General features: G+C 36.0%; 1 protein-coding gene across 11 annotated transcripts in view; it reads left to right on the top strand.

Moving 5' to 3' along the window:
* Nucleotides 1-14,747, top strand: part of Ralgapb (Ral GTPase activating protein non-catalytic subunit beta) — a 101,492-nt gene that overhangs the window by 32,885 nt on the left and 53,860 nt on the right. For 8 of the 11 annotated variants that reach the window (XM_047537779.1, XM_047537776.1, XM_047537763.1 and 5 more), the window contains 8 exons: nt 3,431-3,609; nt 4,919-5,067; nt 5,199-5,415; nt 7,651-7,686; nt 8,927-9,128; nt 11,870-12,037; nt 12,488-12,602; nt 12,996-13,143. In XM_047537779.1, coding sequence (XP_047393735.1) covers nt 3,431-3,609; nt 4,919-5,067; nt 5,199-5,415; nt 7,651-7,686; nt 8,927-9,128; nt 11,870-12,037; nt 12,488-12,602; nt 12,996-13,143 — 1,214 coding nt within the window. The remainder of the gene's footprint in view (nt 1-3,430; nt 3,610-4,918; nt 5,068-5,198; nt 5,416-7,650; nt 7,687-8,926; nt 9,129-11,869; nt 12,038-12,487; nt 12,603-12,995; nt 13,144-14,747) is intronic. The other 3 variants (XM_047537774.1, XM_047537778.1, XM_047537777.1) reach the window with 1 other exon arrangement.

The raw sequence follows: 14,747 nt of genomic DNA, 5'->3' as shown, positions 1-14,747 counted from the left end.
AGCCTTCTGTTGCTTTTTAACCTATAAAATGGGAATAATATTAGTATCCATCTTGTTATAAGAATTGAGGAAGACAAAACATGCACATAGCGTAACACCTAGTAACATCACAGGTGTTTGAAAAGTTGCTATTATTATTGTAATTATTCTGTGTATATTTTTTCCTGTATTTTTCAGAACTTCTAGAATACTGTTGAGCTGGGTGCAGTGGCACACACCTGTAATCCAGGCAGTTTGGGTGGTTGGGACAGGAGGATTGCAAGTTTGAGGCCAATCTCAGCAATTTAGTGAGGCTTAAGAAACTTAGGTCCTATCTCAAATAAAAAAACAAAAAAAGAACTGGAGTGGTAAAGTGTCCCTAGGTTAAATCCCCATTACCTAAAAAATAAAATGGATTACTGTTGAATTAAAATATTGCTGTTTTGATACCTTCTTTTGTTCTGATTTTCATTGCAGTGCCTCTAATACAAGGAATTTTGAGTAGGGTGTTGATACTAGATTTTTTTATGCCTCTGGTTTCTTACACATTTAAAATTTTTTCAAATGTAAATAAACTCAGGAATAGCATTGAATTTTTTCAAATCATATTTCGGAGTCCACTTAAGCAATTTCTCTTCTTTGACCTATTGATGTGACATGTCTTTAATTAATATTCCAATGTTGAGTTCTTCATTCTGAGAGGACAGTTCTTGGTTATGGCATGCTTTTTTAAAATGTCCTTCTGAATTGTCTCTAGTTCTATTTTTGATTAATCTATATTTTGGTAACTTAAAAAAACAGGAAAACCCTCTTTTATATTCAATTATATGAAAGTTATATGTTCCTTAAGAATTTGAAATAAATGACCATTAAAATTCTGGTCCTGCTATCTTTTCTTACAGAGAATTCTTTGACACTGTTCTCATTTCTTCATTCTTAATTGATCTCTCAGGCTTTATCTTTCTTCTTGAGCTTTGATATTTTAGTGAGAGTTCTTTTGGTTGAAAAGAATAGTAACCTTCTTAAACAAATGCTGATTAAAAAAAAGAGGGGTTATTATGTTGTTATTGATAGAGAGATGTCACTGGGCTGTTTGAAGCAGTGGACAACTAGTCCTTATGTTGGGGAGGAATCAAGTCAGCCTTGGAGCAAGCTACTCCATTCTCCCCCACCCCCTTTCTCAACGTTTTTGTTTCTCTTGCTTTTATATACACTCTTCTCTCTCTTTGGCAGGATTCCCCCTGGGGTTCCTGTTTCCCTTGCCTTTGAGAAGTACTTGGAACCCATGGTAACTACCCCGTGGTGTAAATAGCTATGATGCTGTGTGACTTTAGTTCTGGCTCCTTCAGTTCGCTGTGGCTTTTCCTTTGCTCAGATTGGGTCAAATAATTTTTATTAATTAGGCTATACTGGCTGTAGGTCTCATCAGGATAGATGCCTTTTAGACAACTTTTTACCTCCCTGCTTAAATGAGTTGTGGGTGGGTGGGAAGTAGATCTGTAAGGATTACTTAGAAGGGGCTCCTGTGGTCATTTGCAAATTTCCTGGGAAGAGGACTAAGTATTAATAGGGAGATAGGCGTCAGAATTTTGTCTAGTATGGTAATGCTTTACTTTTCCCAGAAAACAACAAAAATGTGTCCCATTGATTTTCCTAGTACTGTTCTCATATGCTTGTTCTTTGATGTGTTTGTGCATGACCACCTGCCTTTCAGGTCCTACGTGGAGATTCTGTTTCAGTAAATTTAGGTGGAATCTGGATTTTTAAATAGGCTCCCTAAATGCATCAAGTATGCAGGACATTGGTAACTGTAGGAATGCAGTTTGTTATCTGTTCCATATCTCTGTTACTCATTCTCATTTCATTTTATTTATTTTCTTGAATTTGACTGCAAATAAAATCATTTCTGGCTTACATATGGAAGAGTTGGTATAAGCCTTTCTCTTCCCAGTTTTCAGTATCTAATAGACATGAATTTAGCAGAGCTCTGCTGGACTGAGGTATAGTCTACTTCAATTGTTTCTGAACAGATGAACTATAAGCCACAGCAGAGAGTGCTGCTAGAGACTTCTCATCTCCTCTACCCCCCCACAATGGACTATGGTCTTGTGGATACAGTGTGCTAGCACTAGAAGCCCGTTCTCTATATGTGCACATATATTCCTCTTGCCCCTTAGAGTTACTTAAAATTAAGAGTCTCTTGGTGGTTGGGAAAAAAGGTTTAAAGGGGCAGAGAATGTATCAACCACTGATTTCTGCTTCTCAGATTAGTACTTTTGCCTTGTAGCTATTGGAAATTCTTCCTACCAACTATAGATTATCAGTATTACTTTAAATCAGAAGGGCTTTTTAGTTGACAGCTAAGTAGAACATTTCAGATGGAAATCTAAATTTGTTTTTGATACCAGGGATTGAGCCCAAGTGTGCTTAACCACTGAGCAACATTCCCCAGCCCTTTTTCATATTTTATTTAGAGACAGGGTCTTGCTGAGTTGCTTAGGGCTTTGCTAAGTTGTTGAGGCTGGCTTTGAACTTGTGTTCCTCCTGCCTCAGCCTCCTGAGCCACTGAGATTACAGGTGTGCATCACCATGCCCAGCTAATATTTTAAAAAATGTATTGTAATTGAGAATTTTTACATCTGTTTTCATCAGGGATATGGATCTGTAGTTTTCTATTTTGTTCTATCTGTCTGATTTTTTTTAGTCCAAAGACTTTGCAGTCATATGAGCTAATAATAACGTCTGGTTAGGTCATTTGGGATTAGGGGGTTTTTTTGTTTTTGTTTTTGTTTTTGTACCAGGGATTTAACACAGGGGCACTCAACCACTGAGCCCTTTTTGTATTTTATTTAGAGACAGGGACTTGCTGAGGCTGCCTTTGAACTTGTAATCTTCCTGCATCAGCCTCCTGAGCTGCTAGGGTTAAAGGTGTGCACTACTGTGCTCAGCCTAATTTGTTTTTTAATGGAGATACTTGAAATTATTTTGTACTTAAAATATAATCAAGCCCAAATTCACTTTTTTTAAACTCTGTGGCTTTGGTACATACACATAAACACAATTTAAAACTAACACTAATCTTATTTTAAAAGTTGAAAATGCTGATATTAAAATTAAAATTTTTCCTTGAGTTTCTACCACTCTACCAACTGAGCTATCTCCCCAGCCCTCACTAAATTCCAAACATTTTAGAAAAAATATTCATGTATACGCTTAAAAAATTAATATCATTTTTAGTCTTTCATCCTATGAGTAGAGTGAGTTCATATAAAAAACTGCAGATCTTCTGTAGAGAAACATTCATGTTTGAATCCCTACCCCATGAAATGGATCAGTCTTTCCCAATCCAAGAAATAGGTACAAATAGCCCTGCTCTTAAATTGGATTGCATGCATTTTATTGCTATAGAAATTTCTCAATGTATAATTAATTTTTCTCTCTTTTTTGATAGTAATCCCGTGGATTTGAGTAACCCAGCCATTATAAGCTCTACTCCCAAATTTCAGGAACAGTTCTTGAATGTGAGCGGAATGCCGCAAGAATTAAATCAGTATCCCTGCCTTAAACATCTGCCTCAAATATTTTTTCGTGCCATGCGTGGAATCAGCTGTCTTGTGGATGCATTCTTAGGTGAATTTTGTATATGTTGCTAGATGTTCAAAGAGCTTTGTTTAGATAACTCTAGAGTCTAATCCTAGAAGCTATTATGGAAAGCCCAAAGGATTTGTTATTTGATGACAAATAACAAACTAGGAAAAATTATTTGCAGCAAATATAATAGCTAGAGGGTTATTATTGTCTTTATACAGATAGATCAAATAGTATGCTAAGGAAGAGACCTGGTAGATAAATGGACAAAGGATACAAATAAATGATTTGCAAAAGAGAAAAGTGTTTATTTTCACTAATTATTCAAGAAAATACATATTAAAATGCATACTAAATATCATTCTCATTATATATCATTAGAAACCAAATTATACCTAAGTTTATATCTTTTTTTTTTTTTTTTTTTTTTTTTTGGCAGTACTGGGAATTGAACCCAGGTCCTTACACATGGTAGGCAAGCACTCTACCACTAAGCTACATTCCAAGCCCATGTTAAAACTTTTATTTTTTTATTTTATTATTGTTACCCACTGTTTTAAAGTGTTTTTCACATTTTATATATATGAAGTCAAGATTTTTTTCAACCCATTGAAAAGAAGTGTTAGTTAATAGCTGTTTTGTTCTATGTACTTGTGATTATATTACACGGTAGTATTATAAAGTAGTTCTGATTAAGTTTAGCTGCAGTGTAACACCAGAAATCCTAGTGGTTTAAACACAGTAGTTTATTTTCATACATGTGAAATTAGGGATAGGCAGTACAGGGCTGCAGTAGTAGTTCTAGCACTGTTTGGGATTGAAGACCGTTCTATCTGGTGGCTCTAGGGATTGAAGGCCCTTCTGTCTGGTGGCTCTTTGTCCTTTGTTCACTGCCTGCTGGGCCATAACAGTTGAGTGAGTTCAACTGTACTGTCCAGGACTTAAGAAAGAAGGAGAGTCTATACCTGGTGTCCTTTTAAGGAGATTTCTTGGAAGACCTGCTGAACAATTGCCTACTTCTCTATGGTTAGAACATGGCCACATCTAGCTGCAAGGGAAGCTTAAAAATGTAGTCATTTATTGTGGATAACCCTGTCCAGCTAAATTGCCATTCTGTCATTCAGGAAGAAAGGATGAATGGATACTGGGAGGCAACTAGCAGTCTCTGCTACAGTGCATCCCAAACCTTCACGAGTGTTATCTGCAGATATTTTGATCACATAGTTTTTGTTTTGTTTTTTGTTTGTTTAGTGCTAGCCTTTGAACCAATGGCTTCACACGTGCTAGACAAGTGCTCTACCACTGATTACATATTTTGAACTATGAAGAATAATTCCATTTTTTTTTAAAGGCATTTCTAGACCTCGCTCAGACAGTGCTCCTCCAACACCTGTGAATAGATTAAGCATGCCTCAAAGTACTGCTGTCAATACCACCCCACCACATAACCGGAGGCACCGAGCTGTTACTGTGAATAAGGCCACCATGAAGACAAGCACAGTAAGAATTTTCATCACCATTATTATGTTATTTAAAGTTGGCTTTTTAATCTGCCATCCTTTTAAAAAAAAGTCCTGCCATTTTCTCACACTTTTCATGGGTGTGGGTATATTCTTATGTTCTTCCGATAGGTCAGTACTGCTCATGCCTCGAAAGTCCAGCACCAGACATCCTCCACCTCTCCTCTGTCAAGTCCAAATCAGACTAGTTCAGAACCCCGGCCATTGCCTGCCCCTAGGAGACCAAAGGTTAACAGCATCTTGAATCTCTTTGGATCATGGTTATTTGATGCAGCATTTGTTCACTGTAAACTTCATAATGGGATAAACAGAGACAGCAGCATGACTGGTAAATATTGCTCAAGAAATACGTTATCATTTTTTTCCTTTTCCTTTTTTTTTTTTTTCTTTTTAATCTTTCCTACCTGCAAGATTAATATGTATCTTGAAAAGCACTCTGTTTCTGACCAAGCAGTATCTTGTACTTAACCCCTTCCAGCTGAAGTAACAGAAACTTTGGAAGTTTTCCCACTTGTCCTTTTTATGTATGTTCTGTGAGGTTTGGCCTTTTGCCTGTTTCTTTTTTTAGACACACTTCAGGTTAGCCCCTTTTTTTTGAATCAAATTCCTTTAAGTAGGTGACTTGGAAGTTCCCTTCATGTCAGCCAGGATAATAATATTTATGTAAAGAATTAAAAGATTTTGACTTGACATTTACTCACAGAAGTGTTTTCTTAGACTTTTGACAGCCATTCAATCATTATTATATGTAAATATCAGAAAATTTCTGCTTCACAATAGACTTTAACCACTCAGGTTTTAGTCTTGAGAACTTTCTTTCAAGTGTATGCTTTCAAAAAGAGTGATTTGCTCCATAATTTAAGACTGGTAGAGAATTAACAATCCTGATAATCTTCATTTAGATCTTATTATAGAAATTAAACTGTCTAAATAAAATCTAGTTTATTTTTGTCTTCTTACTTACCATTATACTTGGAAGTAGTGGCATAGGGTTCAGGATGAATGAGTGGGTTAGTGCAGAATATTTTGAATATTTATGATATGTCTTGTACAGTTGAGTTACAATAATGACTGGCATTTATTGAGCTGCTATTACTATCTGCCAACACTATGTGTATGCATTCATAAGTGTATTCGTTGTTTGGTAAGAAAGCACTTTTCTGCTGGGGTTGGAAATGGATTGAGATTAAAATAAGATGCCTAATTGCATTAGTTTTTGCATCTCTAAGGAGAATGTTAATTCCAGGGTTAAGACTAATATAATAGCTATTAAGGGTTTCTGTTTTCTCTCAAAAATATATTCATATCTATTATGTATCATCTGAAGATGAAGGTCTATGTCTGTGATTATTATATATACTTATGATTATTTTGGAGATTCTTAACAAATCTTTTAAATAATTTAGAAAAGTTTAAAGATTTTCAGGAATTAATTTGAGATTATGTGAGTTGAGGGATTCCTTTGCTTAATTTATTTTGTTAAAATTCAGGCTTTGTATTCTATCATTTCCATATTATAATTTTATTTACAAGTTTGAAAGTAGTGTTTACTTATGGATAAATGTACTTACTTATGACTAAGTGAAAATCATTTAAATTTACTTTGAGTTATATTTGCTTTATGTTCATGTGCCTTATATTTTGAGTTTTTCAAACCATGTTTACTAATTTGTATGGTATTGTGTAGAGTTAGTCAGTCATTGTAAAAACTTTTGTTGAGATGTAATTCTTACAATGTAATTTGGGATTAGAGCTGTTGACACTGAAAACCCTGAATGTAGCAAGACTCAACCTGCTGTGTTGTTGGTGGGCTTGCTTAAAGGGAACTTCCAGAGCTTTCTATTTCTTGGGAGTTTGTAACAGCTTTGCTCACCCTCTTGTACCAAAAGATAGAACTCAGAATTTAATTCACATGTGAGCAACTTCTTTTAACTCTTAACATTTTCCCTGGCGGGAAAAGGATAGAAGCTCTTCTCCTCACTGTTCAGAGATGATAAAGCTGTTACATTACCCAGGAGATATGAGGTGTTCATATAGTTGGAGGGGTTATGGAGTGCCATTGGGTGCCAGTCTCCAGATGTTGGTGGGTTGTGGGGGACTTGAATATACTCAACTGTTTTCTAAGTACTGGCTGTCATCAAGGAATTCTGCCATGAAGTTCACCTTTAACTTAATAAAGTGTTTGCTTCTTTGAACTGGTTAACTTTAGGTTTACCTGATTTACTTAGATTTATCACTGTGCTTGTAAAAATAACATTGAGCTGGGAAGGGTTAATGAACTAAATTTTTTAATGCACGTTTTGCACAGTTCAAAACCTCAATTCTTTGTAGTTGTGTGATTTTCTTTGTTCATTGTTTTGCATGATACAAAAATCATAATTTTGGATCTGAATGCACAATTTCCTATGTTTTTGAACTAGCTTGTGGTATTGTAAATCTTTAAATTTAACTTTTTAAAAGCTAAAAAGCTTCTTAACTTATTGTAAAATTTCACCATCTTTAAAGTATTTTATAATTACTGCTGTCCTTTGATTTGTTTCCATTTATTTCTATTATCTTGCAGCATCTTTTATCCAAATTCTTCTTTCTTATAAATCTTGTAAGTAGGAACCAGAAGCTTCTCCTTAATTGCAGTCATGTTTTTATTTTTTTCATAATTCCATTAAAAAATTTTGATTGTCATTGTCTTTTGTAGTTTTGCACTTGGGAAGAAAAATACTTTTCTGTGTTTTGAATGGGGAAGATTGTTGGCAAAAGCAAATTAATCTGCCTGAATCATCCCATTATTTCTGTATACTAGTCTGGTCATGTCATGAATTCCAGGACTTTGCACTAACTGTGTTTTGGCTTTTTTTTTTTTTTTTTTTTTTTTTAAAGCTGTAAGCTTATTTTTATACAGATTTAGTGTTTGATTTGTATGCATTCTGCATGTAGTGTTTTTCAAATGTATTATTGCTGGATAGCTTATTCAGGTCTAAAAATGGCTCATGGGAAGTTGCATAAAGATTTATGCTTGACTCTGCATTCCGTTAAGCCTATTATTACAAAATAATTTAAACATTTTATGTAGAGTAATAAAAGATTTCAGAGTGATTTTTCAATACACTATGAAATCTTTTTGGCAAAAATAAAAGCAACTTTCGAAGGGCTTCTGTTTCAGTGACAACGAATGACCATGATAATCTTTCTTATCAATTCAATTTTCTGATTTATCAACCTCAAGTTAGTTGCTGTCTGTGGTTGTTAAAATTCATTCTCATTTTGCTTGGTTGGGCAATTCTTCGATGTGTGTTTTGGAGTTGGGTGGGTGTTGGGAATGCTCTCTCTTCCTCCCTACCCCTTTCTCATTCTTACTTTGTCCTCTCCCGATAGTATACAAACTGGCATGGGATTGCCCCTTTAATTAGGATGTCCACCTGGGTTAATGTGTAAATTGAGGTGGTTTTTTTTCTTAATGTTTAATTAAGCATCATTCCATAGGGGGAGGAAAAAATAGAAAACAAATAATAGAAAAGCCAAATTCTGTTTATATGTCTGTATGTGAATACAGATATATACAAATGTATTCTTCTGACCACAAATCAGTTGAAAAATGCTTCTTGTAGAATCTGTTAAACTGATAATGCCACTGTAAATTAATTGTTACCCATTTTCAGGAAGATTTCAGAGAGCCCTTTTAAAAAATTTAAGACATAGTTGCTAAAAAAATTAAAAAGCATTATTGGATTCTATTCAAGTAGCTATTTAATGACACCAATATTTGATCTTTGTGTCCAGGGTCCCATGAGCCTATTTGGCATGTTGATAAATATAATAAAACCCTCCTTTTCTCTCCCCAGCCATTACAACACAAGCTAGCATGGAGTTTCGACGGAAAGGGTCACAAATGTCCACAGACACCATGGTTACCAATCCTATGTTTGATGCAAGTGAATTTCCTGATAACTATGAAGCAGGAAGAGCTGAGGCATGTGGGACACTGTGTAGAATTTTTTGTAGCAAGAAGACTGGAGAAGAGATTCTGCCAGCTTATTTATCCAGGTCTTAGAATTTTTTTGTTTGTTTATTTTCCATCTATATAGTTGTGAAGTGAAACTCTGTTGTAACATGGTTTGGTAGACCGAATTGATAAGTAAATGTAAGTCTAAAATACCCGCAAATGTGTGCATGTAACTGAAATTTGCTTGAATTCTTCCACTTGCCTCATCAGTTTTGGTAAAGACCTCAAAAATTATTTTAATTTTAGAAATGTTCTTTCATTTTATTTGAGTTGTATTAACTATGGAGAGATTTAGAAGGACCACAGTGATTTGCTAACAAGTTTTTAGCATAGTATTAGATACAGAAGTAGGTCAGCTGTAAATTCTTCCTTCAAGGAGCTTATTTTCTGGAGTGAACAGAGCTGTATAAACAAGTAACAGTGATTCAATAGGAAAAGGAAGTTGATAGGAGAGAGGCACAGGTAAAGGACTGTGGGCATTCAGAGGAAGAAGCAGTACATATTTACTCTAGGGGACTCAGGAAAGAGTTTTGGAAGATTGGATGATTATGCTGGACTTACAAAGGATAAGCAGTATTTAGACTGCTAGGAAGTTGGGTAAGAATCACCATATCCAAATCTCTGGCTCCAAATTGTCTTTGTGAATGACTTTGCCATTCATTCAGCTATTCAGCCAGGAAGTAGGAGTCACTTCAAACTCTTCTCCCTCTGTATCTTAAACTAATCAACCAACTTCTCCTGCCTTTTTGTAACTTAATCTCTTTTTAATTTCTTTCTCCACTCTGTCCCCACTATGACTAAATGAACTTATAATAGCCGCCTATTTTTCTTGATTCTGCTCTGCTCTCCTTAGCTGATGGTTCACATGGCTGCTGGAGTGAGGATAATATCAACCGGAGCCTTTAGAGATTTGTGTTCCTGCTAGGTTCACATCAGAAAGAATTAAACTGACTCTGTCAAAGGGAATCAAGTACAGAAAATTTGGTATGAAACAGCAAGGAACTACTCATGGGTATCTTAACCATTGACACTGGGCTCTAAACAAAAACCCTCTCAATCGGATTTGAGCAAAAGGGAGAATTATAAGAAGTTAGTGATATTTAGTAAATTCTAAGATCAGGAAGTGCAGCAAGGCCTTACAAAGAGCAAGAACCAGAAACTGTAAAGTGTTCAAGGACCAAAGCAACTTTCCCCTGTCTTCACAGTCTCCAGAAACGATTTCATTTTTATCTTCTTTGCAAATTGTATTTTTACACTGTAGGATACTTCAAAATTTTCATAACCTTGGTCTAGGTGTTCAGTAGTGTTAATCTCTGAGTCCTAATTCAGGTTCAGGGGAAGGAGGATCAGATTAATTAGGTGTTTATGTCTGGTACATTCAACTATATCTGCAAGTTTGCTGGGGACACCCCTTATGGTATGGACCTGTTTTTCAGAAGAGACTATGGGATGGAGAGATATCCTAAATGATATCAATAGCAATATAGGGGGAATGCTATGCCCATGAGCTTTCTGTTTGGTTCATAAAACTAGATATTGGTAGTGTGATAAAAGGAGAGATTTGTGAGAAGACAATGGTATTAGTTTTGAACCTCTTGAATTGAAAAGTATGCTGTGTGATATTTATCAACAAATAGTATATATTAAGTGCCAACTTTTTGCCAGATATTGTGCACAGGAATAGACATGTCCTGCCCTTGAATCCAGTAAGCTTTTGGCTGATAGATCTGGAGCTAAGTTGGGAGTTGTACACTAGAACTGATTTGATTATATTCAGTGGCTTAAAAAGCATTTAATAGAAGAGAGTTTAGAGAACTGGGGTTGGTAGGCCAGCTAGGATTAATACTCTTAGGGGCAGGTAGAAGAGAATCTATTAAAGGAAGTAGCTTTAGAGGTCAGAGAAGAGAAAGGAGCAATTAAGGATTGAATGCTTTCAAAAGGTAGAAGAAATGAAGACTTAAACATGTCACCTGGATTTGGCAGTTGGGAGGCCATTGATGGTAGATTGCAATGGGCTGAGCAGTAATCAGTAGGTGAGAAAATTGTTTCCAAAGTTTTGCAGAGAAGAGGAAAATGCCTCACAGTTGTTGAAGAGTGTACTGATATAGTTGCTCTTGAATGACAAGAGATTGAATGCTTAGTGAGTTGATTAGGGTTTGGGATGGATGGAGTAAAAATAAGATATATTCAGGTATATCCTAAAAGGAATCTTATTCAGAATGACCATCATAATGAATGCAGCGTTTAATGAGGTTTCTTTATTTCATTATTCTCTTAGAAAAATGAAGTGGGGGTGGAGATACAAACACATTTTTATTTCCTGCAAACTGAGAAGCTGCAGTTTTACTGCCATGGAATTTGATTTAGTAATTCCAGTAGTTTGTTGATAGCATACTTTAGTCATTTGTTTATTTTGTTTGGTTTTCTTATTTGCAAGCACATATAACTTTGAGTAACAAGGCTTATAACTTTAAGAAGGCATAATAGATATATATTTTTTTCTTCTTTAGAAAAGATAATTTGGCTCTTTAATCATGCATCTTTTTTTTTTTTTTTTTGGGGGGGGGGGCGCTGGGGATCAAACCCAGGGCCTTGTGCTTACAAGGAATTTGGCTCTTTAGTGTGTGTGATTCTGAATTGTTTGTATTTCTAGTTAATGTCCTTTAAAGGATAGAAATAATGAAGAGTGGGAAAAGACTTTCAGATGACTATATAAAAATATTAATAATTATGAAAATTTCTGATTGGCAGTTTGTTTAAAATTTTTTTCTTGCTTCCCTAGATTTTACATGCTTTTAATTCAAGGTTTGCAGATAAATGATTATATATGCCATCCTGTCTTGGCCAGCGTTATTCTAAACTCCCCTCCTTTGTTCTGCTGTGACTTGAAAGGGATTGATGTTGTGGTTCCTTACTTTATTTCAGCTCTTGAAACCATTTTGCCTGACAGGTAAGGTGTCATTCTCTATACTACTATATCAGTTGTCTGGCTTGGCCTGGTCTGTTTTGGTGCTTCCTCTTGTTTCCTAATTTATCCTGTTCAGTTGTCTTCATAGTCCACGGAGATGGAGGCCAATTAGTATAGAGCATCAAACCCATCTCCTCCCTATATGTTTTCAGTCCTGATTTATCCTTGGGCTGTTGAATCCTTTTTGCTTTGTCTAGAAGGATCAGAATAAACCCAGCCCAGAGGTCCTACCTTTGTAGAGTAGGCCTAACATTTTAAATAAAGAAATCAGCCAATCAATTAAATTCTAGTTTGATAACTGTTTAACATAAAAGTATACACTCACACACACATGATACTTTTAGATTGTGAAAAATTGGCACAGTATATACTTAGCAGTTGCTGATAATGCACTTTAGTTAAAAAATGCTAATAGCTTTTATTTTTTGGCAGAGAACTCTCAAAATTCAAAAACTATGTAAATCCAACAGAACTAAGAAGATCCTCCATTAACATCCTACTTTCTTTGTTGCCCCTCCCTCATCATTTTGGCACAGTCAAATCTGAGGTAACATTTTATTAAAGTTTTTTATATTCTGTATTCTGTTTTGTGTGCTAATTTAAGTCAAACTATATTTAAAAAACAGAAGAGGGGATTTAAAAAACAAAACACATCCCTCAAGTTAATTCAAATAAATTCAAGTAAATTAATGAAGGTGCTTTGTTCTGATGTTTCTTGTGGGGGACTGGCAGCATGCCATGGCCTACATTTCAAGTGGTTATAGCCTAATGACATCTGACAACATCTGTTGAGTGAATTATTGACAAACTTAGCACACTGGCTAGCATTAGATTGCAAGCCTTGCTTATTAGACTGATGTCTTTGTCTTCTCTAGCTGTTCTTACATGGACATAATGCACCATAACATCTAATGTTAAATATTGCTTGTTTTTTCCATAGGTGGTTCTGGAAGGAAAGTTTAGTAATGATGACAGCTCTTCTTATGATAAACCAATAACTTTTCTGTCCCTGAAGTTGAGACTTGTGAATATACTAATAGGTGCCTTGCAAACAGAAACAGACCCCAACAACACCCAAATGATATTAGGTTTGTGTTCACATAGAGTTTTTGGGGTTGGGTGGGTACTAGGGATGAACTCAGGGGCACTTGACCACTAAGCCACATCCCCAACCCTATTTTGTATTTTATTCAGAGACAGGGTCTCACTGAGTTGTTTAGGGCCTTGCTTTTGTTGAGGCTGGCTTTGAACTTGTGATCCTCCTGCCTCAGCTCCAGAGCTGCTGGAATTACAGGCGTGCGCCACCACACCCAGCTTCACATGTTTTTAAAGTGAAATTCCAGGTACAGTTGATTCTAAGCACATTTAAGAGATAGAAGTCAATGATAGGAATCTAAACCTAATGTAGTTCTTATTATTCTGAATCAGAGGCAGAGTTTGCTTTTTGATATAAAAGCATTCAGAGAGGTTTGGTGAGGGAAGGAAAACCTTTCTGTTATCTTGGTTGGTCCTTTTATTTCTGCTTTCTTTTTCTTTCTCCCTGTTTCTCTACTTCTCTCTTCCTTTTTCTTCCTTCTCTTCTTTCTTCCTATTACTTACATGTGAAAAATTCAGGGTTGGTTGTCATTCTGGAAGCCAAGCAGAACCCTGCTGGGAAGAAATTGTATCATAGCTCTTGTTGGCAGCTTCCCTTTTCCATCTTGTTTCCTGTTGTCTCTGAATAATACTAATTCTCTCTTACATGGTTTCACATTATTATGGCTGTTGCCATGAGAATCCATATTTTGGATCCATATTACTTCTCCATTTGATGACTGTACCCATTTCTTACCATACCTCTGACTTTTCATCAAAGCCAAGAGCGTGCAGGTACTTGGGGACTACTAGAGGCATGATGGCATGGATCTCACTGTTGAGCTAGTCTCATTACAGAGGCTGGTCTGCCCTCACAAATTAGTCCCATGGGGGAACAGGGCAGTACTGGTTGTGTACTATGGTAAGTGTTCTCAGGGTTGAGAGAGAGGAAAGCAAAAGGACAGAGAAAACTTAATAGAGAGGGAAATAGGGGTCAGATTATGTCTGGAAGGTCAGGACTTACATAGGCAGAAATATGGTTAGAATTTAATTCCAGGGGAGGAAATGATGTGGCCAGCTCATTGTTGATGGCAGGAGTGGTTGGAGAGTGTGCTCAGGAAGTCTAGTGTATTAGGCAGTGAAAAGAGTAACTCAATTTGGAAAGGAGTTGAATGAACAGAGGTTCTAACACACCCTCTTTTATGCTATTGTTGACAAAGTTTTAGACACTTGGGGAAAAAAGGAGAAAAATTCAAAGCCAGAGAATTCTTCCACACCACTTAAATTGTATATTTTGCAATTGCACATAAATTTTATCTGATAGAAAAAAAATTTAAGCCAGGATGTGGAAAACACAGTGTTTAACATGCAGGGAATTGTCAGAAATAAAACAGCGTATAAAATGTTTAGTCCTGTGCAGTAATGACTGTCGTTATGACTGAGCTGTGGCCCTTTGGGAATAAGAAGTGGACTTTGCCTTGGGCCTGTTAGAAACACTCTGAATAGGCTGCTCAGTACTTAGTCTCATCTTAGACTGATACCATTCTGATACCATCATCCTCTTCTGGCCACACACACACATTGGTCACTTAAAACCAACACTCATCTCAGTTCCTTG

This window comes from Sciurus carolinensis, chromosome 2 (assembly GCF_902686445.1).
Source record: "Sciurus carolinensis chromosome 2, mSciCar1.2, whole genome shotgun sequence".
In the NCBI taxonomy this organism is placed as follows: domain Eukaryota; kingdom Metazoa; phylum Chordata; class Mammalia; order Rodentia; family Sciuridae; genus Sciurus; species Sciurus carolinensis.
Note: the sequence above shows the minus strand (reverse complement) of the source record. Positions and strands in the feature narration are given on the sequence as shown.